Consider the following 26,739-nt stretch of genomic DNA (forward strand, 5'->3'; position numbering starts at 1 on the left):
AAATAGCAGAATTCAGTGCAATGTTACACAAAATTGAATATTTGTATTTAGAATAGTAGAGGTAGAGGAATCCAAATATAGATATAATAGACCAAGTTTCAAAGAGCTACTTTAGAATGACAAAATTAGCATTTGTTCAGTGGATTTTTTTTTTTAATTTCTTTGAGCTGCTTATGTACCACAAATTTCTTTTGATAGTTTTCTTCTTGTCAAGGGAGTTTTCCATGTGGCATGACATCATGAAAAGGAGATTCCTATTTGAGAAATATCACTGGTTGAAAGATCTGGCTACCACATATATTTACTTCCATCATTTATGAATGCTGACCATTATGTTTGTAAAACTGAAAAAAAGTTCTTGCATAGTTCCAGACACTTATTATACCATCAAATCATTACAACTTGAGGGTTTAGACAAAATAAACTTTCTTGTAATGCATGTTCCCAATTTAATAAAATATTTCATCGCATATATTGTATAATGTACTGAACTGTGATCCCTAATTGTGCTGGTCCACTTTGTACCTTGTTAGATTCTATTATTCTCCATGACCTAATTAATATATATTAAGTGAAATCATTTTTCCTGGTCTGGATTACATCATTCTTTCTTGAAAATGCTGTGCTGATTTCCCATTTGAATTTGTCCTTTAGAATTTCCCAGATCTCTTCATCCTTCAGAGCTATAAACACACTTTGTTATTTCTCAGTTTCTCTTCCTCTGAGCTGATTTCCTCATTGAAAGCATTATTAAGTATATTGAACACTTATCCCAATACTGATCCCTGGAGTGTTTCACTCAACTTCTTTGGACTCTGAGAAGCAGCCATTAATTACAACTCTTTGTTTCCTATCACTTAGCTATTTTTAAAATCCACAAAGGATTTTACCTCTCTACCCTGTGGTTATTTTCCTTAATAGTCTCATCAACAGCTTTTGACAGTCCAAGCAAATAACTTTAAAAAGAACGTCCTCTATCCTTCACTATTTCTAAGAACTGATATCTCAAAGAAGCAGTTTTCTTCCTTTCAGAGATATTTCACCTTATCAGTTTATATTTTCCCAAATAGTATATTATTCTGCCCTTCATTAAGTTCAGCTCTTCCCTGAATTAAGGCTGATGTGCCATCAGTTTCCCATCCTAATGTTTATTTTATTATCAGCTACTAAATACATTTTAAATATTGTTCACATTATATTAGCATTTAAGGCCTATTTAAATTCCTCAGTCATGTTGATTTACTTGACTTGGAATTCCCATGATGTTCCTTAATCTTTCCTTTAGAGATTTGCTCTAATGCTATAGCACACTTGTATCATACTGTGTAACAGAGGTATCTGCTCCATCTCTAATCATAAAGATTAATGCAAATAAGCCAATTCTTTCCCCAGCACTCCATTAATCCTCCCTAATGGCACCCTTCAACTTTTGTTGGCCTGGAAGATTCACTTATACTGAAACCTTCTGTATTATATGTTTGCACTCTCCTACTGGCAATTTCAATGTCCTTGTAAAGTTGGAAAGTTTATTTGTGAAGGACAAAGCCACTGAGAAAAAGGGAGGCCAGAGGAGTAGCTATTTGAACAGTGTAATAGTTCTTGATATTACGAATCAAAGAAAGCCTACTCATCAGAGGTCATATAACATTACTACCAAAGTAGAAGCTAACTTAACACATGAAACAAATGTTTTCTTGTTCTGAACTGGATGCTAGATAGAATGCTTATTAAGAGTTTGGCCTAATTTCATACAGCTGTGTGCAAGCAATTACTCAGATTTCTTGTGTGATCTGCTATTTCACCAGTAGCTTGCTTGGTGAGGAGGAAAAAAGAGACGGAGAATGTCAAAAAGACCAAGGTGAGGGCACAGTACAAATTGTTGAAAGGGGTGGGCTGGCCTACTCACATTTGGCCCACAACAGATTTCCCCCCAAAGAATCCAGCTTTCAGCTACCAAGTCTCCCCAAACCCTTGCTTGTATATACATGTGTAACTTCAGTCAGTGTTCAGTTAGCTTCACCTTAACTTCCATCAGCAATGGTTCATAGAAAAATTACTCTTTATATAAGGTAGAAATTTTCTTTTAATGAAATTACTACTTATTTATTTATGTATTAGATTTTTAGGCCACCCCATTAGCCACAGGCTTCCTGGGTGGGTTAATTTGTCTGGTTTCATAATTGGGTGAAAGGGGTTAAAGAGACATTCAAACATAATAGTGTACTGTAAAGGGAGCACTTGTTGGTAAAACTGTATAAGGTTTTATACAGAGGGTTTAACTGTAGAGGGTTTAACTGTATAAACTGCAATAAAGAACATGCAATAAATAAATATCCTTTGAAAGCTAACGTCTGTGGTCTGTAACATAACACAGTTGTTTCACAATGATCACATCCAGCACAATGATCACATCCAACTTATAATTACTGTTCTCTTATACTTAGTATGTTCTCCTCTTCTCTGTTTATATTTAGCATCAAGTAAGCCACCATGAAACACTTAAAGATTGTGGATGCAACTCTGGCTGGGGTTAAGATCACATTTGCTTAGGGATATGGATCATTAAAATTAATTTTGTTAAGGTATGGTGTTCATTCTTCATCAACAGATTTAGTCTGCATGCAGTTATACTCGATATAATATGTTGCAGGGCCAATATGATTGGCAAGAGAGTCAGTGGGATGTAGAAGTTGAAGTGCTGAGTAGGGATGTTGAAAAAGTCTGCAGTTGGCTGAAATAAATCTATGCTTTATGAAGCCATCGCAGGAATTCTGCAATGGAGCAGTATTTCCTGGATCATTTGGACCTTTTTAATTTTATGCAAATTTAGTTATAGAAAAAATATGGAATTAAAAGAAAAACACTAGCCAACAATGTTCATTTCTTTCATACCTAAAGAATGGAAGCACACATCTTAGGATATTTGGGAGTGAGAATTTGCGTAGCTGCTAATTTGCGCAAATACACGGGAACACATTTGTACAAAATCTGATGCTGTCAAAAAGCCAAATCTGTGAATCTGAGCTCACTGTCTTAAATCTGTTCCTTCACTCGGTTTGTAAACCTGTTCTTTAAAAAATAGTTAAATTAAAATTAGTTGATTTTACAAAATACTTCACTAAAATACATATTCATTTCTTATTTATGTTGAATAAAACAAAAAGGCTTGAAACTATGTATCAGTGTTGCAACATTGTACTCAGATTACTTCTATCTGTCTGAGAAGAGCTCTGCCTAATTATTTGTTATTTTTCCAGATAGCCCTTGGTTCTTGCTCACACACTGAGTAGAGATTACACTGTCCTATTAGGCGTTTTAAGGGCCAACGTATGCCAGCGATGCCATGTGTGAACAATCTGCAGGCACCATTAGCACTGCTTGACTAGCTCTTGATAACACTCACCATGAAGTCAATTAAAGACGTCAGGAGGTGGGCCAGACTGCTTTCTTTTACTAACAACAGTGTTTAGGGGGTGGAGCACAGGGATTTGGCGAACAGGTGATGTTAGCATTTTTAGTAGAAACAAGAAAAAAGAATATCCAGATTGCTTCTCTGGCACACACTCCTTTTATTTTCCCACCTTCCCTATTTGAAAACAGGTCTGACAGATTTTCCACTTTATAGGAAGCCAAGGTAAGCCAAGAGGCTTCAGCTCAGATTAAGGAAAACAGAAACAAGTGGCAGGAGCAAAGAAGTGTAGGGTTTCAATTATAGAAACTGGCAAGAAATAGCAGCCTTTATTTGGAGCCACAGTGCTTTCTTTAAGTACTACATACCCAGTGTCTCCTTTTATCTCTCTGTTGAAAATATTTGATACTTCACCAAGTTTGCTGTCAGGATTATACTTTCTGCTTGTTTTAGAAATGTCACAGGAATGCAGTTTTTCAAACTGTGAGCTATTCATAAATAACTGCTTGTAAATAGACAATGCAATGATCCATTTTCCAATGATGCATTTTCTGCCTACAAGTGGATAAAGCTTTGTAGTTTGAAGCCCCCACAAGCATACGTTAAACCTTAATATGTGCTTACTTGCCTCTGCAAAGGTTAAACCTAGGTTTTCAACAAAAAAGCCATCATTTTTGCCTTAATTTAGGAAGTACAGGAAAAATACAAAGGGCAAGTTCTTACAGAATGGCACAACCATGCTGGGTTGTGGAACCCACAAAAGTACTCACTGTGAGCCCAACGAATGTCCAGCACATCATGGGTGCTTTTGCTCCCTCACCCTGTCTTTTCTTTATGGCAGGTGGATACCATAGGAGCAAGAAGTCCCTTCTCCCTAATCATGAGACAATTTCAAAATACTACAACAATCTCTTTAAATTGTTGTGCTTTCGCTCACCACTGCCAAGATTGCAAAAGCCAGCAACTGTGTAGGGGGTTGATATGTAGGGAACTGGCAACTGCCCCCTTGAAGGTTGCACTCCTGTCACATTGGGCATACATGTGGTGTAATTAGAATATTGGATTGGAACTTAGGAGAATTGCATTCTAGTCCCCACACAGCCCTGAAGCTCACTGTAACTTTAGCCAAGTCATTTACTCTCAACATGATTTACTTCACAGAGGTGTTGCGAGGACACAATGGAGAAAAAAAGAGCAGCTACATCTGTTCCTGTCATTGGCTGTTGCTATAGCACAGGGATGCAAAAATTGTGGATCTGTTGGCATTTCCCCTTTGCACTTTGCAACACACCTTGAGTTCCCCGGTGATTATATTAATGGTATTCTGTCCTAATTATGCTGTCTTAATCCTACTGTGCATATCCACACTTATAATGCATAGATGTTCGGTATTCCCTGATGGTGTCTACTTTGTGTGATATTTTCTTTGATTTCACCATGCCAGTTCATTTCCTTAGTTGTGCTTATTGGTTCCCACTTAAAACTGAATCTATTGCATTTTCTGCATGTTGCAAATATTAATATATTAAAAAAGACAACCTTAGGATCATCAGCTTGCAAATCATGTAAAATCACTTGCTCTGTGCATATACAATGTGAATCATGCACTCTTTGGACTATTCTATGATGCCTGCCATAAATACCAGTATAAAAATGACCCTCTAGTTGGTTTTGTATTCCATTTATTTATGGGGTTTATTCCTGGCTTTTCAATTTAGATTGTGCTTACATAGGGAAAAGCTAGTAAGTATAATATGCAATTACTTGTTTTCAAATGTATCATCTATCTTCTAGTTTGTATTTATGGTATCTCATTTAACCTTGCTTATTGGATACATGGAAATACAATAGAGAGAGTTTTCAACATTAATACTTATTATTCCAATTACTTAGGTTCCATCTGGCTTATTTATTTCTAGGCTTCTCACACTGGGCTTGAGAGAATGACAGAACTTATCTACAAGAATGTGTGATAAAGATAAAATGAGAGATTGTTTACTTGGTTGGAGAGGCACATTATTTGTTTTCTTTTCAAAAGGCCCAGAAAATGAAATGTGAAAGACTATAGAAATGGAAATGGAAGGTGTTTTTTTTAAAAATGCATCAACAGAGATATTGGAAATACAACCTGATTTACTGCACGGTATAATGACATTTAGGCCTTTGGAGTAAAATTCCATATATGTTTCTGAGGTGGGTACATTTGTTTTACACTCATCTAGTAGCTTTCTTCTGCTTTTTTTATCTCTCTACAATTCTACTCCACAAAAAACTGGCCATATATATTAGCTGAATTTGATTGTAGTTATAAATGAAAACAAGAAGTTCTAACCCCATGAGCACATAGAATCTTTACTGATTTATGTTTCAATGAACTACTGGAACCATCATTCTAAATTGTATCTAATGGTATACATACTGTTGATCCATCATGCCAGTATTGATTTGTGAGTGTTAAGGTGTTACATCTTCTCCTGGCATTAACAGTTGCTGTAATCCAGAAATGCAAAAAGTGTGTGTCTGCACACATTCCTCTTATGTACTGTCTAGTGGACTGCAGACCCCTGCATCTGTTGCTGCTATAGAAAGGGTGAGGGGCAAATGTTCTAAAAGACACTTGGTGGTTCTAGCCATAGAAGTTTCATCTTCATAGCATTCTTGGAGGCTTGGAGGCTCCTTGGTGCCTAGTTCCTTAGTGCTCTGGGGATGCTATAGAAGCAAAACATCCATGGTAAGAAATGTACAGATCTTCCTACCTGATTTTCCTCTTTTTTCCCCAGCTAGGACAGAAGCTGCAAAACAAAGACCTGTTGCAGGGGTGATAATGGTGAAAGTGTTCATATGTGATGGGAGAGCGGAGTGGGTGTGCACTTGAAAGTGCAATGTCACATGTACACCTCCTGCCAACTCAGTATCTCAATAGAGCCCTCAGGAACAGGTTGTGTACCCCTGCTGTAGTGAGTCACTGTTCTAGTAAAAAGTAAAAAATGGCTAGAACACAGTTAACATGCATTGATTCATTGTGAAGTGGTGTGGCCTGGCTTGATATTATTTCAGTAAGACTTCATTTTTACTTATTTTATTCATGTCACAGCCTTTTCTAGAACAAGCACAAGGTGGCTTGCAGAGTCTTCTTCCCCTCCCTATTGTCCTCACAACAACCCAGTGACATGTGTGGTTAAGCTGAGTGTCAATAACTGGTTTAAGATTCCCCAGTAAGCTTCATAGCCAAGTAGGGACTAGAACCTTTATCTCTAAAAGCCCAGGTCAACAATTATATCACACTGGCTCACACATTCATTTCTTTGACATTAATATCTTTCATATGGGAACTATCAGTAAAGCAACTTGCTGCAAAGCACAGAAAAGTGAGTGACCTAACTAAATTAGGTGATACAAATGTTTAGTAGCTGTCACACTGTTACTTTCAGCATTAAAATCCTAAACATGTTTGTTCAGAAGTAAGTTGACTTCAATGATGCTTATTCCCAGGCAGTGCTTTTTTGTAAAAAAAAAAAAAAAAAGTGCTGGAACTCACATCTTGGAGTCACACTTTTACACTAAAAAAGATTTTCAATTCACCAACTTTTTTTGAAATAAAGAACTTGTTTACCTTTTGCATGTAGCCAGTCACTCTACACACACACATAAACATAATGGTTGCAGCTGGCAGTAAGCACTCAGCACACCACCAATCCCAAGCCGAGCAGCGTCCCAAGCCGAGCAGCACACTCACAATCAGCACAGACACACAAGCAGCCCGCATGCACTATTTAATTATTTTTGCCGCCGACCTGCTACGCCTGACAAGGTGATTCAAAATCACTTGGAAAACTCCGTTGGAAAAATCCGTCAAAAAAAGGTGCCAGAACACCGTTCCAGTGAGTTCGATGACAAAAAAAGCCCTGCTTCCAGGTAAAAATACATAGGGAGGATAGGAAATTGTGTTATACAAAGTTATACCATTGGTCATCAAGTTTAGTACTGCCTACACCAGGAAAGGGCAGAAGGTAACTCTCAAGACACATGTATATGGATAAAAGAAAACAGGGTGATAAAAGATCTCTCTGAGAACTTACAAAGCTTTGTAACTTTCTGGTTTAAAAAAGGGACTAATGCATCATGCACCTTCAACTAAGTTTATAGTAAGAAGACATTGCAAATATATGGTAATTCTGTAGTCTCACAAACATTGGAGTCTGTAATAAAGAACCTTCCTTGGAAATGATGATGTTCTTCTTTACCTTACATTATAACATGCAAAACATATTCCTCTGGACTTCAATTAGGTTAATGATTAAAAATTCCTGAATCTTTGGAATTTCATTTTAGCTAGCATACAGTTTAAAAATGTCATGCAGTTTGCCACCCATTATATGCAATCAGTAAAATATACCTTTTGCCATATAAATAAAATGGGGGGAAACCCCTTCCAACTCTAAATTCTGATAAAAAATGTTGCTATCTTTAAATTATTGATGCCGCAACCTATGTGACTCTGTAATTGGGCCAGGTTATAGCCTAGCAGAAGTTGATAAAAATGACAGAGATGAACATAAGGACAAAAAATTAACTTAATGCTGAAGAAAAGAGAAACTGAGCAAAATCAAGCTTGGCAGATTCATTCAGAGTGTATACCATGGGAAATAAATCCTCTTTGAAATTACTTTCAAGACTCTTAAAAGCTGTTCTCATATCTATTCCTGCCTGCCTAAAATGAAAAGGAAAGTTTCACTCTTCTGTAATCCCTGCTTTACTCAGTAAATGTTAGAGCACCTTTCATCCCCAGGTATGTCCAGGACAACTTATCCTGGTATCCGTCCTTGATACACACTTGATTTTAGATATAAAGCCAGGAAACAATACCTGTACTTTTCACTTATTCCCCCTCCCAGAAAGTTTTTAAGGTCCTTTGTACATGTGTATCAGAGTTGCTATTTTTCAGAATTTTGGCAATTTAGAAATTGATCTGAGTGCTTCTGACTGCTCATTATGTGCCTACCAAGACCAGAGTTATACATTAGCAAACACATGCTCACTGCTGAAAATGTACGCCCTGTATTTCCTTTACTTCTCCTCCATTATTAATGAAGAACGGGCATTATGGCACTGCAAGCTCCCTGCTCCTGCTCTTCTTCTTCGGTCCCACACACAAGCAAACACCCTTCTAGAGTAAGAATAACAGTATAGGTCAGTGCATTAGAAATAGCTAAACTGCTATCAGGGGAATATCTTAAAGGCCAACCAGTCAGAGAATATACCCACTGAACTCCCTACTTGCAGCTCAGGCAATCACTTCAGACGGAGACCATAGCAATGGTATCAAATACCCCTGAGAAGTGCAGGATACATTTGCCACTGGCATAAAGTTCATTGTAGAGAGAATTTCTTCAGGAGAGACCTCACTACTGCATCTTTCAGTCAGCATTGAATTACTCCATCTTGCAAAGAAATGAAAATCCCCTTTGTGTTCCACAAGAAGCGCAAGAATCTAATGCAGAAGTGGATGCACAAGCCTGTCCAAGTACCTTGTTAATATGTCATCTGAACTGGGAAACTATAGATCCCAGCATCAGAAAAAGCCACACTATTAAACATAGCATAGTTGGCTTAGTTTGTCCTAGTGCTGGTGCATTACAATTTTGGATAAGATGGGAAACTGGTTAACTGGAGATTTTTTGGTGAATGGTTGTGCGACATTGAAGTGAGGGGCAAAGGAGCGTAATGCACACGGAAAGGGCCCTTTCATAGTTCAACTTAATAATCCAGTGTAAAATTGGTCATGCTTCCTTCATATAGAATCAAAGGTGAGCACCTTGTAGCCTTTCAGATGTTGTTGGTTTGCAACTCCTTTGTGCATCAACAGTGACTATGTTGGCTAGAGGTTATGAGAGTTGTAGTCCAACAACATGTGAAGTGTCCTGATTGCTTTGGTTTCCATCATTTGCTTGGGGTAACGGCTCAGGTGAAGTAGCACAATGTAGCAAAGCCGCTGAATTACATCTGGCATTTGAGTTAATTTTAGGACCATTGACAGAAGCCCAGAAATACAAACAGGTCACTGACTTGGAAAAACCGGCAGAGATTTATAATTAGGTTAAGAGAATCCTGAAAGAGTAATATTTTCAGTTGTTATATTTGGCTGTTAAATAACTAGAGGTCTTTTTTGTTTGCTCATTTGTTTGTTAGTTGGTGGGGAGTCTCCTTGTTCATGAGAGGAATATAAAGACTGGTTCTGCTGTTTCATCAAAGTCACTGTCACTGGAGGCAGCAGCCTCCAGAAGTTGTTAACTTTAGGCCATAACATGGAAAGCCATAATTTGTTCATAGCACTGTAAATGCAAACCAGTAGCCAAACTAAAGCATACCATTGGTTATATACAAGTAGTGCTTTTAGTAGAAAAACTGCTGGAGGACCAGTTCTCTAGGTAGCTTCATTGCAGACCCCACTGGCAGTTCCTGCCGTGCTTATGACTATCTGATAGTGTAGGGCAGGGGTCCTCAAACTTTTTCAACAGGGGGCTAGTTGAAAGGTGGCATCGGTGGGCTGGTGAGGCAGCGGCGCATGTGCGTGTGACGGCTAGGCGGTGGCAAGTGCATGCATGGCAAGGTGGGTGGGCGGCGGGCACAGGTGCAGGCATGGGGAGTCCAAAACCACTGAGGTGGGCCAGATAAATGGGCATGGTGGGCCAGATTCGGCCCATGAACCATAGTTTGAGGACCCATGGTGTAGGGGTTTAGTAGAACCCGCAGATGGTGCCAGGTGTTGTGGAACTTCCATGAAGCTTGGTGCTGACTAGCAACTTCATTCATGTGCACTGGAAAGCCATTGGCAGCCTCTCAAACCAGAAGGGTTTTGGAAAGAACTTGCTTCCAAAAAAGAGGTGTGACTACAACAGTCTGGCCAGTTTCAAATCCTGCAGATAAGCTGGCAGCTGAGATATGGAGACAAAAATGGAGACAAAGGCAAGGAGTCGGAGAAGAAGCAAGGCTGGGATGTGGTAGTACTGAGAATTAGCTGTGCTGATCATTTGGTAGCAGAGCCAATAAGAAACAGGCACTGGAGAGAGAGGGGGGCTAATTTCCACTGAGAGATTTTAAAAATATATTAAAACTACAACTGTAAAGGCCTTCATTCTTTTTACATCTGTGTAGGAAGAGAGGATATGACAGGAAAGATGAGAGCAAGTAAAGGTGTAGGAAATGGTCAGGTAAATGCAAACAGGATAATCCCAGGCAGAAAAATAAAAAAGGGGAAGGGCATCAGGGAAAAGAAAAGAAAATAGCTTTATATGCAATTTAAAGTTGTGTGTGTGAGGAGGTGGGGGGTAAGTCACTGAGATTCATTTGCCCACCGAAACCTGGAGGTTTCTTTTCTTATCAATAGAAGTTTTGTACTACAGCTGTTAGCATTCTTCACCATTGGCCATGCTTATGGGTGTTGAAGGGAGTCCAAAATATCTGGAGGGCTCTGGTAGGAAAAGGCTCCAGAACAAATGATCTAAGGATATTTTGAGACTATATAAATTAATTTAAGGCGTTTAGGTAAACTTTAGGAATAAAGCAAGCAAAATCTAATTCAGTGAATTGTGTGAACTAATAATGTAGCATGTATATACATAAGGCTTTCCATAGACCACTATATAAACTATTGTACATAGCATTAAAGACCTGGTGGGTTGTGGTGTGTTCTGGGCGACTTCGGAACATGTAATTCACCACCATGGCTTGTCATGACTTTTGCATTTGGCAGAAGTGAATTGTTGCATGGCCAACAAATTACCCACAACAGTAAAACGTGAGTTGGCTGATTGGTAAACTACACCACCAACCCATTATTGCTGGGTTTCATAAGATTACAAGACACTGTCATAACTTGAATAATCAAAATAGCTGCCCATGCATGCTGTTAAACTCCATGCGTTAGTTAATTAACCCATGGTAGCTAAGCATAGCTGGTGTACTATATCAATAATCCTTAGTGAGTGAAGTAATGCTGAAACTTGTATTACAGAATTATCCATCAGATGTTCATATAATGGTATTGCAAAATTATCCGGACTTCTCAGTTGGATGCAACATTGCTGTTATGTTCTTACCTGACATACTGTATTAGTGACTGTTGTGGTATAAAAAGCAAATCAACACTGTTTGCACATTTCTTGATGCCTAATACCCCAACCAAATCATGAAACTTAACCCTGGGTTACTTAACTTACAAAGTTGGAAAAGAAATATATAGACACATGATATATGTGCACACAATCGCTTTATTTTTTTAATTTAATGTTTCTGCAAGTGCTATTTGAAAGGGAAATGATTACAACATTTAATAATTTAAATGATTACAATATTTAACCAAGTACACATGGTCTACAACCAAAATAATTTAATCTTGTCATCATGTCTGTCTGCCCTACCCAATTCTGTGAAATTGATTGATTCGGCTACTTTTCCTAATTGGAAAAACAACCAGGAATAAGTAATAACATAAAATTATTTTTAGAAATGCATTTTTAATTACTGAGATGCTTAATTATTTAGTACCATCTAAAGTACCCTCTGAACCTTATCACTATGCAAATGTATTCGGTATTGGAAACAATTAAATGATAATAAAGCATTGTTTTTTTCTTTTACCATATATTACCGTAATGAAGCTGTTACCTCTCAGTGTGCATTTTAATGAGTTTTAAGTAACATTTTAATGAGCTCAACATTATCATAAACCCAAGGATTAGACTAAATTGAATTTGCTGGGGAAAAGGGAAAGGTTCATTAAGAGTTAATTATATTGTTTAAGAAAGAATATTATTCATTTTATGAAATTCCCACAGCAAAGAGTCCACCAACATATCTCTACTTACTAATAGATGTAATAATGTTGTTATTACACTGACATGACACATGGATTTATTCACAATTATTCTTCTGAGGATTTAATAAAGTAGTGCATTGTTTGTAAATAGTATAGCTAATAGTATAACAAATGCACTATGGCAAAGCTTTTTATACAAGAGAACAGATGTAATCACATTAAATTTTTCTCATTGGAATTAATGTCTCCTGGCTTTGCCTTTGTGATGCTTTTATCATATAAGCTACAGTTGTATATGAACAATAGACTACAGGGGTTTGTCATTTACAGTTAAACAATGGATGAGTTCAAACAACATGACAAGCCATGCTGGGTTGTTTACCATCATTGATCCGTCTTGTTGACTGAACCCAGTCATGGCATTTCACCATGGTAAGTTTCATCTTCAGAAACCATGATAAGAAACAATGTGTTCTATTGTTTCTTTGTAGCATCACAGCTTGTTATCTTGCCTGAACCCAGGATCATGGTTTCCATGGTCATAGTATGCCACTATCACATATCACTATCATCATTGGAAAGAGTGCCAACTGCATGAGCTGCTGCAGCCATTTAGCCTCTTTCTGCGGACCAGTGAGAAAGATAAGGTAACACAGGAAAGGAGCAATGCAACCTTGGGACTGAATTTCAGGTGTGGTGGCTGATGACAACAGTGTGAAGACTGAGCAGGAAGAGTAGAAAGAACATTAAAAGAGAATTCACTTGCTTATCTGGCAGGTGAACCTGGTAAACAACCATGCATGTTTGTCTTGTGCAGCCAGTGTCCACTGTGCTAGTCCTAAAGAATATTATCTAGGATCCCATATGTTGCACTTACTAAGTTGAATAAATAGAGTTATGGGATTACCGTCATAATACAGAGCTTTTGTTTTGGCTAATTCACATGTTTTTTGTAGATTAATAACAAACAGTTCTTCTTACAAAAATTATCTGAGAGAAGTCATTGCTTATGTATTTTGGATCCTATATAAAGACTAAGAATGTCTTTGCTTAAGAATAACGCTTAAGGTAAATATTGCTTATTGCAGTCTCACTATGAGAATGCTCCTTTTGAAAATTAGGTCTAAACCATAATAGGATTCTGTAAAACCAACCAAAATCACAAATATGAAAGCTAACTTAAATTACTATTATACATATTCTAAAAGAAACTGGGTGGCCCTGCAGAAAAAACCCATAAATATTCTAAGTAGATATGTGTATGTTTATGTGCATGTACACACACATACATATATGCACACAAACCTACAATTTATTGTATTTAGGGTAAGCATTCCCTTATTCATACTTTTCTAAATATAAGATATGAGATACTCTGTAAAAGCTAATATAACTGTATGTGTGAATATATAATACAACTTGTATTTGTACCAAGTTTAAAATCATTCTTTTAATACCAACTGATGTCATCTTAATTAAAATTATGATTATGTTACCCTGATACATGATTATGTATAAACATCAAAAGAATTAATGAACAAACTCTATGCAGAGATGTTTATTTGGAAGGTCAGAAGGGTCTTTGGGTTTATCTTTTTCCATTAAATCCACAAGCACAGCAGCGTGGAAGCACTGTGTGATTTAGAGTTCTATACCCACCACATCAGTAAAAGAAGCCCGTGTGGTAGGCATGCTTCCTAAAGGAAAAGGGAAAGAGAGAAAGCAGCACTGTGAATGGCAGGGATAGAAATTATGTCTCCCTCTACCATTCAGTTATTCTTTATAATACAATATTGCACTCTCTCATCAAAATTCCTTTATACCAAATATAATTTTGGCTTTTTCAAACTTTTCCAATGTAAATTTCCTGCTGTCAAAATTTCCTACAACCTCCTTCTCTCTCATTTGCCAAATAGCCTTCCTTAATTCTTCAGCATTCATCTATTAACATTCCCACAAAAGTGCATACAAGGTAAGCATAATTGTGCAGTATGTTATGGGATGCTATGTTATGCCAAACACATGACTGTATATGACTGACTGTAGCCCAAACTATATCTCCATAGAACTATGAACTGTGGGCAATGAAACTCCAATGGCAATAATTAGAGCAGAACTGGACAAAAACTTGGATTATCCAGATGCAGGCTAGAAACTGTTATGCTATGATATTAATGGCAGAAAAACAATAATTACCATTGCTTAATAAAACTTCTAAGTTTTTGCTCAATTTCAGTCAGTAGCCCAGGTTGAACATTCATTGGTGCTGTGATGTGTTTTTTGGCAGGTGAAGTGGCTGGGCAGTATCTACCCTGACATGAACCTCTAGTGTTGAAAGATGAAATTGAAGGACTTTCTCTTATCATGCTGCTTGGATTGATTTCCTTTCCTGCTGCCTGTGAACATAAATTGTGTCCTTGTTAGGGTTCATTCTACCTATATTCTAAACACTTGTCATACTTAGCTAGTTTTAAGGATAACCTGGTAATTTAGTCATGCAGAAAACACAGTGGTGGTTCTACTCCTTGATGTATATACTAGGGTAATGTCTTTAAAGAGATACTGAATGAGAGTGAGGAGATTCAAAGTTTCATACCAGGAGTCAATCATTTTCTTTGTTGCTGTTGTTACTTGCCATCAAGTTGTATCCAACTTAAGGAAACCCTACGAATGAAAGCCATCCTAAATGTCCTGTCCTTGACGGCCATGCTCAGCTCCTGTAAACCCAAGGCTGTGGCTTAGTTTATGGAATCAGTTCATTTCATATTCAGTCTTCCTTTTCTTCTTCTCCCTTCACCTTTTCCTAGCATAACTGCATTCTCCAATTAAACCTCCCTCCCCATGGTATGCATGAAGTATGACAATTTATGTTTGCTTCCAGGGAAAGTATTGGCTTGATTTGATCTAAGACCCCCTTGCTCAAATGTCTGTCAGTCCAAGGTATTCTCAAAGTTTTCCTCCAGTGACATTATCCATTTTAGCCCATTGCTGTTCTGCAGTAGTTAAGACTGACTGCCTGCCAGCCTGGAAATCTTATCTTCTGTCCCTATCTCTTTTTCCATTGTGGATCGTTTCATCAGGTTTACTGAAGTAAGAAAAACTCAGAAGTGGTTTACCATTGCCACCTTTTGTGCCCTACTGACCAGAGTTAGCTTGAACTTCAGTATCAATGCCTGGGAAAGATCTTCCATCAGTATTGCCTTCAGCTTTTACTGCTGCCCAGTAGCTGCCTTCAGGAATTCCTCCATCCCAATCAGGATTAGAGAGATCAGTCATCTTCTGCTGATAGGACTGTTACTCTTGAAGAGAATGGATGCATCTTTCTTTCGTATTTCTGCTTTGAATACTGGGAGACTAGGCTATGAGGGTCTGGCTTTGTGTTGGCATTGCTCTTTGCTTCTCTGACACTCTAAAACTTTCTCATTGCGTTGACGTGTTTATAAGCCAACTGATATAATATTGAGCTGGTTATTGGGTAGTCAGCATGGAGATAGGTGGTTTATTTGTCCACAATGATTGGATTTACAACTTGGATTTGGGTAGATTCCTGGACCTGGTTCAGGTGGTTTCTCTGGCTAGTAGTGCTCTCATTCATTATTCCAGCCAACCAGTCATGTCTTATTTCAGGATACTTGTCTGATCATGGAACAAATTCAGACTGCAGACATTCTTCAGTGAAAGGGGTTAGACAAGCATGCCATAGCACTGACAGTTTTGTGAAATTTCAAGTTTTAAAATGGTTTTCTGATGTGAACAGGTACAATAGACTTTCTAACACTACTATACAAATCACAGCAAAGCCTTAATTAAGGAATACTATGCATTTTAAAAATAATAATAAAATAAAATAAGGAGTTGTCTAATGTTTGTATTGTATGGTTTGGCCATCTGTTTTGAATGTAAGGAAAAATGTATTCAGAAGCATTAGAAGAAAAAGCTGTCCATTGTGGGCTTGGAAAGATTTTTTAGCATAGTCCCGAACATTCCATTGTCATATACATAATGCTTGCAAAATCTGCTTTCAGGAAATCTACATTTAACCCACCACCATGAAAAGAAAAGAAATGCTTGGAAATGCTTATTGCTTTCCCTCCCTTGCTTGGCTGTCAAAACAAAACTGACGCCTTTGAAGATTTATGGCCGATGTGTAATGAGATTGCTGAATGTTAACTGCAGCATTCAGAATTCATTAGTGGCAAAAAACAAGGGAGGGGTAAGGTCATTGGGACTTCAGTACAGTGTAGGTAGGTCATATAACTTAGTTTTTAATTTCCTAGTTTACTCATAAATATTTTATATTCTGGATTAGAAAGACCTCCACTCCTCATGTCATCCAGCAGTCAAATAAAATCTTTCAGGAAAATATGGAGATGTCAGCTTGCATCCAGTTGAACACAGTGAATCACAAGAATGAACACAATGCTCTTCTCTCTGTCATATTGGCCTGGGAAGAATGAAAAGTCAGTAATAAGAAAGCAACCATCCAAATTTCTTCATGCAAGAGAGGAAGTTAAGTTTCCTTAAATCACTTAACTGTTGATGACAGATTTATCAGACTGATTCCCAGTAGTTATAACTCATGATTGAATACCTGGTACAATTCAAGAAGATGAAAGGTCAGGAGAGTGTCAAATTTTCTGTAATGTAAGGCAGTTAATGGATAGGGCCTGGCAAATCTATATGAGATAACGTTAGTGTTTAATTAGATGGTTAGTCTTTATAATTTTGCTTAGGAAGTTATTCTATAAAACTAACATTTCAAAGGATAAGAAAATCATGCAGTCATTTGATCCTTTAGTTACAAATGAAATTTATGTTTTATTCAGCTGTCACCCTCCACACACTCTGATTTAAGTTTCCAGTTAAAGACATTTTTGTTTTGTATCCTGTTTGTTTGTTTTATAAAATTAGCTGGTTCGACCACTTTATCACTTTTACAGAAGAATATCTACACCGAAAGCCCTATTCATATGTATCATATGTGTAGAAGCAGGAATGGAGCTTTGCTACTGGGCCTCCTTCAGCACTGTATACCCAGGCTAATCTCATGCATGGCATCTATATACTAAATACAGACATCTGAAATGATGCATAAGAAGATGAAGTTGAGTTCCTCAGTGAAATCTCCCACTCTAATAATGAGACTAGCAACAATTGGTGGTGGCAGCTAGCGAATCACTGAGATACGCTTACTGTTATTGGCAAGGCTATGGCAACAAAGCATTCACACAATTTTACTACTTTTCCCCAGGGGTTCCAAGATCGGAAGAACATCAAGTTAAATCAAAAAGATATATGTTAATTCTATAACTGGCTGAGCAAAAGAAAATACCTTCTCAAAAGAGAAATTAAGGTTCTTACCAAGTTCATATAAAGGAGGTAGCCTTTGGTTTAGAGATGGAAACTTCCAGGGTGATTGTCTTGAGAGCTTCAATGTTTATGCCAAGACTATTTTTCATTGGGTAGCTCAAGTCTTCATGGTTTCCATGAAAATTGACATGGTTCTGTTTTCTTTTATATCACTCAGGTGGTTGTTCTTTCATAGAGATATGCCTATATACTATACAGCACCAAGTATGAATTACATATCCATTTGCAGTGTGTCTAAAATTGTACAGAACAGTATCCAGTTGTGTCATTCAATAAACTCTACTAGCACTAGTAGAGTTCTGCAAAATCTCTTTATTGGGAGAGCTCTGCCAAATCTCTTCAAAAGGTTGCACAAACAGAATGTGCAACAGGTTGCACAATTATGTGCAATGACTTGTGCAACTACACTTCCAAAAATTGTAACTTTAGTTGGATTCCCGTCTTCAGCATAGTTCATAACCTTGTTTTAACTAGTGTAATGCTATTTTCTCTAATGCAATGCCACAGTTGGATACTGGCCATGGAAACCCTGCTTATTTTCTGTAACTCAATTTTTAGTATGGAACACCATTCCGTACAATAGTGGCTGGAATGAAAGGTAGTGGATCCAGGAATATTTTGTGATGTAAAATTTGGATGACTGGTGCCTTCACATTCTTCTGAGAAATGTCTTGGGAGAGGCAATGAAAGTGCCTGAAAGGGAGGTATCCTGTCAAACTGGCCAGAAGATACCCATTTCCAAAGTTATTTTTTCACACAGGTGATGAACAGAGCAAAGAGCTGCAATTGCTATAATGGGAGAAACCACTGTGAAATAAAGAAATTGACCTGGAGGCAAATTCTATCATTTTATCATAAATCATATCATTACATTTTATAATGTAAACAGTTTCACAAAATTAGAGAAAATTGTTAGATTCTAAACTTGCAAGAGTGCATTTGATACTGACATAATATCTACGTGTTCCTTAGGATGTATTCCTGTACAGCTTTAGAGATAAAAAGGCCTACGACACCCATGCTGGGAGATGCAGGCCTTTTTATCTCTCAAGTTACATAGGACTGTGCCTTTGTCAAGAATAATAGGTATAGTTCTATCTTTAACTCATACAATGTGAATGACATAAAATGCTCATTTTAAATATTGATGTGAGTGCACACAGAGGTGTGTGTATGTGTATTATATATAAGAACTTAAAATATACTCTCTATAGTATATTTGTGTAGACTGAAGGAGAAACCCAGCACTATAGGAAATAATGCAAATGATTCTAAACCTTTTGGCAGACTTTTCCTTCTTCCTTCTAGCTTAACTGCTTTGACCATAGGGTAGGGGCTCATGGGAAATGGACCAGATTGAAAACTAGAGACAACAGATGGTTATTTACAATCATCATGTAAATGTAAATCCTATTATAGTGTTTAAGACACACACCATATTTTCCAAGGGCCTGGGAGTTTCTATAGCAAGAAGAAGGATTAAGCATGGGTGTATAGATTAGAATAATTTTGACTCATCTATTCACTTCCCCACAAAACACTCAGAGCCCTTTACAATTCCCAAGTTTACTTTATGGAACTTCAAAAGTGATGTGGTACTTCAGAAGCATCTGTGTTCTTTATGGAAGAGATGCCTAGAATGTCATAATTAGCATTTGTCCAGACTCCATTGCAGCCTTGTATGTATCCTGCCAAGATACTATTGTTTCATTTTGGCCCATATACTATGAGGTGTAAAATAAATGGTTCAGACACATTATCATATAAGAATCCTTGTTGTATTGTACTTACCATATAATTCCTTAATTATCTATGCATTGGCAGATGGAGTAAAACCCACCCTGACATCATTGGAGAGAGGATTTATAAAATATTTGTCTCAGTATTTCACAGCTTTGCATTCCAGGTAGCCTTAAGTATAATGAGGTGTGGATTTTCCTGTTCTAAGAAAAATGCAGCTTGCTTTGGCTAAGGCCTACTGTTGCAGACACCAACAGAATGGGCAGGTGTAACTTCTGTGGTCAGCTCTACTGTGACCATTTTGTGTGCCTTACAAATACAATTGTGTCATGAGAACTATTGGCTGCTATCTTACACAGTTGACAGTTGTGGTTGCTACTAGATAATTCACAGCTTTAGTGAGCAAGTTCATCACTAACAGTGAGCAACTTCTAAGAAGTTACTTTATCAGGATTGTTCAGAAGAGAATTCAGTAGCATCATCTTAATTGATTATTCACTACCTGCCTCTTGAGTATTTTTAATAAATGTTCTAGTTATCACTTTTTTTCTAATCTAGGAATTTCATTTTCTCCTTTCTGCAGTAAGAGAGCCCCAAAGCCCAATTAGGGAAAGATATCAGGTATTTGAGTACACAGAAGCAGTTGGTTAGATAAAGTCAGATGGCAGAGGGCAAACCAGGAAAAACTACTTATTTATGATAAGATGGAAGTCTTTACTGTGAGAGTTAAACACTAATATGGGCATTACAAAATGAAGCCAAGTAGATACAGCCTTTGGTATTATAACATCTTTGAACTGGTTTCTGACTTTCTGTGTAATCCTATTTTTAACATATTGTAACACTTTTCTAAACCTTTGTGAACAATTTGTGGACAAAATTTCTAACAAAGTGGGATTGTATAACTATAATTAATGATAACTTTTGAGAATTGGCATTGGTGTAATGAAGCTGCACATATAAACTAGTTTAATCAACTGAGTGAGTTAACCAAACTGTGACTTTGATTTATACTGTTCTGTAACCTGTTAAGCTTTAATAAAAGAGTTATACTTCTATGGTTGTTTGAGTCTGCTGGAGAGCAAGAGGGACAAGTGACCTGTTCATGATACTGCCCTTTAGGCATTGACACACAATTCAATAAATTGTTTATTTGCTGATGGTGAAATGACCCTGGGGAGGCTGATCATAATTCAAGTTGTGATTCCACAGAATGTTGTGTTTGTTGACAGCCCAGTTACTGATGCTGGTCCAAAAGGGCCTCTTCACTCAGCCTCAAAAAGTTTCTGTGGCATGATTTTGGAGACCTGAAATATTCCATACCTCATAGTCTGGCTGGAACCTATAAACATTCACATAGCTTCTAATCTCATAAAATGGATACATAAACATGTGATAGCTGAACTGTGCTATATGTCATGAAATGTGATACACAAAATGTGGTATAAATCCTCACATATTCTAGTTCTCGCTTTTGTTTTTGTGGTATGTATGTTATAGGTCCTTGTGCCAGAAGTAGATACAAAGATATCTAGTAAATAATACCCTGTATGCCTCTTCATATTTGAATATTAGATTTTCACAGTTCATCTTCAGAATTAACACTCAGTTGCCATTTTCTACTTCATGCATAAATAACATTTTTAAAATGTATGTACATAACTTTTCTCAGTCTAATATATATCTTTGGAATACGTCTGTTGGCACGTTTGCAGAAAAAGGGTTCTGAAGGATGCCCTTAGCTCTGTAAGACATTTTCTGTAAAGTCCTTTCCGGAATTTCTTTATTTTTTATTTTCTGTGTCTAGACAAGGCACACACAGACAAGTCTTATATATTAGAAACTAAATTAACCTTTAATTAGTTTCTCCTCCTCTTAGGATTTACCTGTGTGCCATGAAAATGCTAAAACGATAAGCAGAATCCCATATCTGTAGCTGAGAGTCAGATTTATATGCAGGCTCAACTCAGCCCATTCAGTGGCTAATCCTTGTGCATATAAATTTTATCCCTGAATGTAACGCATGAAAACGGGAAATGTGCAGTTCAAAATGTTAAAATGGAGCACATTTTATTAACAGCAAAAGCAGTAAATTAAATCAGTTTATAAGCTGAGAGGGAACATTTTTTGCTGTTCCAGACTGCTCCTTTAGTAAGATGCAGGCTTTTCTTGATTTCTCACAGGGCCTTTTTCCATTAAAGGTAAGAACTATATTAAAGCAGTAATGAGACTTTTACATAGTGAACTACAACAATTTTAGTAGCTCATTTTGGAACTATTTTCAGTTTTGTATTTGTAAGGGTTACAATTAAAACAGAGATTGGAACACAAATGGAAGAATTATGATAAAATGGCTATCATTTTTGTACAGCTAAACTTAATCTATCACTGGTGATATAATTTACATAAGAAGATAATGTGCATTGCCTGATCTAGTTTCTTACAGCTAACTGATATGTATTTACCCCCCTTTTGGGTTTATCTCACAATGCCTAAAAAATGCCTGCAAAAAATATCAAAAGACATGGCTACAAACATATTAAAAGATAATGAAAGAGCAGGTGCTTTCCTAGTAGTATTACATATGCATAGATTTGGCATACTTCAGAAGTTATTTCTGCTGCGGCAGCTGCCGCCACTGACACCAAAAATTCTGCTGCCACAATAAAGGTAAAATTGCATAGCTGTATGACCTCTCTATTTGTCCATTTCACTAAAAAATAGCTGCTGTGTAGACAGGTGCCAGTCGAGAAATGGGCATGCCAGATTTTCAAAAGCTTACAAGCAGAGTTTACATAATGAAAGAATTAGCTATCAGAACAGCAATAATACTATAAGGGTTTCCCCCCCTTCCTAGAAGGTCACACTGGCAGGTGTGACTGCAGACTAAAAGGAGAATTGTGTGTGTGTGTACTCACATGAGAGGTACTTTTGTGAAAAATATACGTCACTTAAATGTGTAGTAGAAGAAAAGCCACCTACTGGGTTTATTTCTGTTACAGTAGCTGATTCTAGATGGATTTTACATGATCCCACAGAAATTCCAATCAAGGAAACTCTTTCATGATAATATATTTAATAAAACTCTTTTATGTTTTATTTTTCCATCCATGTTGTTTGTTTCAGTGCTACGGGATGATTTCCGGCAAAACCCTACAGATGTTATTGTGGCAGCAGGTGAACCAGCTATTTTAGAGTGCCAGCCTCCTCGAGGTCATCCTGAGCCCACTATCTACTGGAAAAAAGACAAAATTCGAATTGATGACAAAGAAGACCGAATCAGTGTAAGCTAGTCTTGCTGAAAGGGGAAGCTAAAACATTAACTGGCTTGTTAAAAAGTTGATCTGACTGAGAATTTTCACCCAAATTAGAAAAATCAATGGCCTTGATGAGATAAGAATGTAAATTGTGAAAGAGAAAGATTTTTTAAAAATTTAAATACTACAAATTACTTGCTATAAAGATATTTCTATATTTTATGAACTTTTTTGAAAATGTTGAATCTATAGTTTATAGATTGAGGAATTGAACACAGTTTCACAATTCAGACTCTTATGTAAAACTACTGATTTTAACAATTTTCAATTTTTATACATCCTTAAAAAAGTTATGTTGTTGACATCCAGAGAGAAGCTCCATTTTGAAAGATTTTTTTAAAAATTCGAATCCATATTTACAGTCATAGTGTGGAAAGCTGACCAGAGAGTGGCTTTTAACACTAATTTTCTTATATAAGTGATCATGTGACTATGCCCTTGTGCTTAAAATATGCAATTATTAGGAAAGAATTCAAAGGAACTGAAGCTACCAAAACATCTTCCCATGCTTCCTCTCTTTAAGTCTGTGTTAATTACTTTAAACAAAGTAGATTCAGTTACTATACCTTCTAATATTAACTGTAATATGAGTAATATAAGTACTAATACTGTTTTATGAATACATGAAATACAGTATGCAGTATGCAGAATATTAAAACAGGTTTTTTTAATTTCTTTCCAATAGATCCGAAGTGGAAAGCTTATGATTTCAAACACAAGAAAGAGTGATGCTGGAATGTACACATGTGTTGGCACCAATATGGTGGGAGAACGGGACAGTGATCCAGCAGAGCTGACTGTCTTTGGTAAACCTGTGTCTGAGCTTTATACTTGCTTTTCCTCTGGTGCTACACGCACAAAATATTAATGATGGAATTCAGGACGCACACTATCAACATACAAAATCAATAATTTAAAGAGTAATTCATATACATTTATAGAAAAATGGCAATTCAGAATTTCTAGTTATGCATCCATCTTAAGAATTCATCCATCTTAATTTGTTAGCAAAGGTTTAGAACAAAACAAACAAACAAGCAAACATTTTTTCTGACATTCAGAATGTAAACCCAATGAGAGATCCTTGGATGGATGCAAAGATTCAGCAACCTTAGTCCAGTATGATATTGCTGCCTGTCACAAAATTATCAAATATAACTGAGATGCTTTTAATACAGTTGACAGATTGTGGTTCAGTGAGTTTCAGAGTCAGCTTGTTTCAGAGATTCAGCTTTTTAAAATTATTACTTATTCCCCATGGTAGATCAAAGCTTTTGTAACACTGCACGAGAGTTTGTAAATATTCTCACACAATCTTCAAAAGTGTATGTGTCTATATGTTTTACATTCTTTGTCTATTTAAATTTACTTAGTGATTGAGTTTCTTGTACTGGTGAATGAAGTTAGGCAATAAATTGGTTAGTGGAGCCAAGTTGAACATGTCAAACAAATAAATTAAATAATTGAGATTATTCCCCCATGAGAATAAATAGGAAAATAGCATGCAGAAACCATCTTAAATCTAAACCATTCCTATTAACACATTGATAATAGCATTATAAAACTACCATAGCAGAACTGTCAATGGTCACATTTCTACATATCAGTACTAAGGGTTATAAGCACCAGTTCAGTGAGTCTTAAACAACATCAAAGAAATTCAAGAGCAAAAAAGAAAATTCCCTCTTCCCACATACACGCCCAGTAATAATAATGCTATGTGCTACTTCTTTTAACATTAAGATGCTTCAAGTATATTCCAGAAGAGGGCAGGCATGTAAGAAGCAAGTGAGTATGTATGTTCACACTCACCCATATATGTTCATGTTTGTGTGTGTGTTTACATTGTATCCCCTATACTGTATTTTTGACATGAAACCACTTTTTAAATGTGGAAATCTACAATTTCCACTATATTATATATATTTATAAATATAAATCAAGGAACAGTTACAGAAACTGATTGGAACTGTAATAAATCCCAATTTAGTATTAGTGCTATTCAGTATTCAATTTTTTTCCTAAATAATCAGAGTAGTTAGTCATAGAAGGAGAAAACACAGCTAAATGCTTATTTCCAGTGAAATTGCATTTTTATTATTTCTTATGGATGAATGTTGGAAGTCCCTTGTGCAATGGAAATTTACCCATATCATTTTCTCCTGCAGTCCCTTGGTCTTCAAATCTGCTCCAGAGAGATCCCCAGTCCTCTGGTGCATATGGTGCAGGCTGTAGAGGAAAAGGCAAATTCCCGCATTCTCAGAGTCATCCCATTAATATAATTGGTTCATCCCAAAGTTCACAATTTCCCCCTAAAAAACGTTTCTAACTACTAACGATACAGCTGGATGGGACATTCTGGGAGTTGTAGAGCTTTTTTAAAAAATATAAATATTCATAGAATCATGCCCTTAAGCTTATGAGGCACTTAAAGAGTCTATCTTGTTTAATATTGATTTAAATGCCTTCCTCTAGGAACCCAGCCCTGTAGATATTGGCCATGCAACAAAACACAGGCAGAACAGGAAAGCAAGGTTGTCCAGTGTGGGGAAAATTAAACTAGTTTACTATCATATCTGGCAAGTACACCGAAAATGCTAAATAAGATAGAAGAAAGTAAATTAGCCCACTGCTGATTAATCATCTATTTTCCTTTAAAACTCCTGCCAGAGATTTTTGGACATACCCATTTAGTTACGTCTATTGATTTTCAAAGTTTCCCAGGATTCAGTCTCTCATTATTTTGGTCTTGAAATGTTTTCATCAATTTTGGTATGTCATTCATGACTGATTTCTAGGTCCACACACAGTGAATTTAGCTTGAGGCATAGCCTCTGGTGAATCTGAGTAAGAGTAAGTAGGGTGGTTAGCAGTAGTCCAGTGGGAATGGTGAGGAAGCCAGGATTACAATTTTCCATGCAGGATTTTCCTTAAATAGCATTAGAATTAAATTGTAAACTAAAAAGCACAAATAAATAAAAAAAGATAAATAAACTGAAAGTACATATATTTAAGGATTAAAGAATCTTATACAAAGAAATAATAATATACAGTGCATACTGATAGAATTTTCCTCTGCATTAACAAGAAGCATTTTCAAGAAGCCTTCTATTTCTTCCCATATTTTCCTCTTTTTTTTACTATATATACTATATTTATAATGTTTGCTGTAAATTCTACTAGCACTGTTTTAGCTACAAATGGAAAGCTTTCTGCATTTAAACTGCATGTTTTAAAATGCATTAAACATCTATTTACATCTTGGCCCTAAATCATTTGTTTTTGTGTAAAAGCAGCTATGGCACATACTGTAATTGTTTTAAGCTGTTTTAGCATGCTACAGATTAAGTATAGTTTCTTGGAAAAAATTAACCCAGTATCAATATCAGTCTCAACCTTTATTGCTAAAGGAAGAAAATAGTAAGTAACAACAATGTACCAAAATGCTTTGGTAATCTCCTTAGCAAGCACACAATCCAAAATGCCATTTTTTGTTGAGCACTGAGAACATATCCTTAATCTTATATGTAGTACTTCATTTATGAAAATGGATTATATCCAGTGTTGGCTTTGTACTAATGGAAGGAGCTTCTACTTTTGCAAGGTAGATCCATAAACCATCTATTTACTACAGGTCTTGGGTTTATATTCTATTTTATTCCCCAGGATTTCCAGACTGCACAAGCAGGTTTTAAGGAACTTTGGGGCTCAGCAGTGGGTAGGTGAAACTGGCAAATCAGATCCCCACCTTGCATGGGTGGAAGTGCTTTGCTCAAGGACAAAGCCACCAGTAGGTACATGGTGTGCTAGAATAAAGAATATGAAAGAAGAGTTGGCTTTGAGTTTTGGAGCTGGGACATTAGTCATTTAACTTAGGTCCTGTTGATTAAATTGCATGGCACATGTTAAAGGACTGCATGGTATGTACAGTACATATTAAATAAGGGAAAAGTTAATAGGAGGTAAGTAGGACAGCTAAGGAGGTTCATCAGCTAAGAAATTTTAGGAGTAGTTTCTGAAAGCCTTATACTAAAATGTTTTAATAAATAAATAAATAATACTATTTCATTCAACAAAGTGCATCT

At 36.6% G+C, this 26,739-nt stretch overlaps 1 protein-coding gene across 1 annotated transcript in view; it reads left to right on the top strand.

Annotated features, from left to right (window-relative positions):
- Nucleotides 1-26,739, top strand: part of ROBO2 (roundabout guidance receptor 2) — a 453,522-nt gene that overhangs the window by 273,960 nt on the left and 152,823 nt on the right. Inside the window, exons 3-4 of the mRNA XM_044441757.1 lie at nt 22,464-22,621; nt 23,340-23,460. Coding sequence (XP_044297692.1) covers nt 22,464-22,621; nt 23,340-23,460 — 279 coding nt within the window. The remainder of the gene's footprint in view (nt 1-22,463; nt 22,622-23,339; nt 23,461-26,739) is intronic.

The sequence above is a fragment of the Varanus komodoensis genome, unplaced genomic scaffold (assembly GCF_004798865.1).
Source record: "Varanus komodoensis strain SLA01 unplaced genomic scaffold, ASM479886v1 scaffold4, whole genome shotgun sequence".
NCBI lineage: Eukaryota > Metazoa > Chordata > Lepidosauria > Squamata > Varanidae > Varanus > Varanus komodoensis.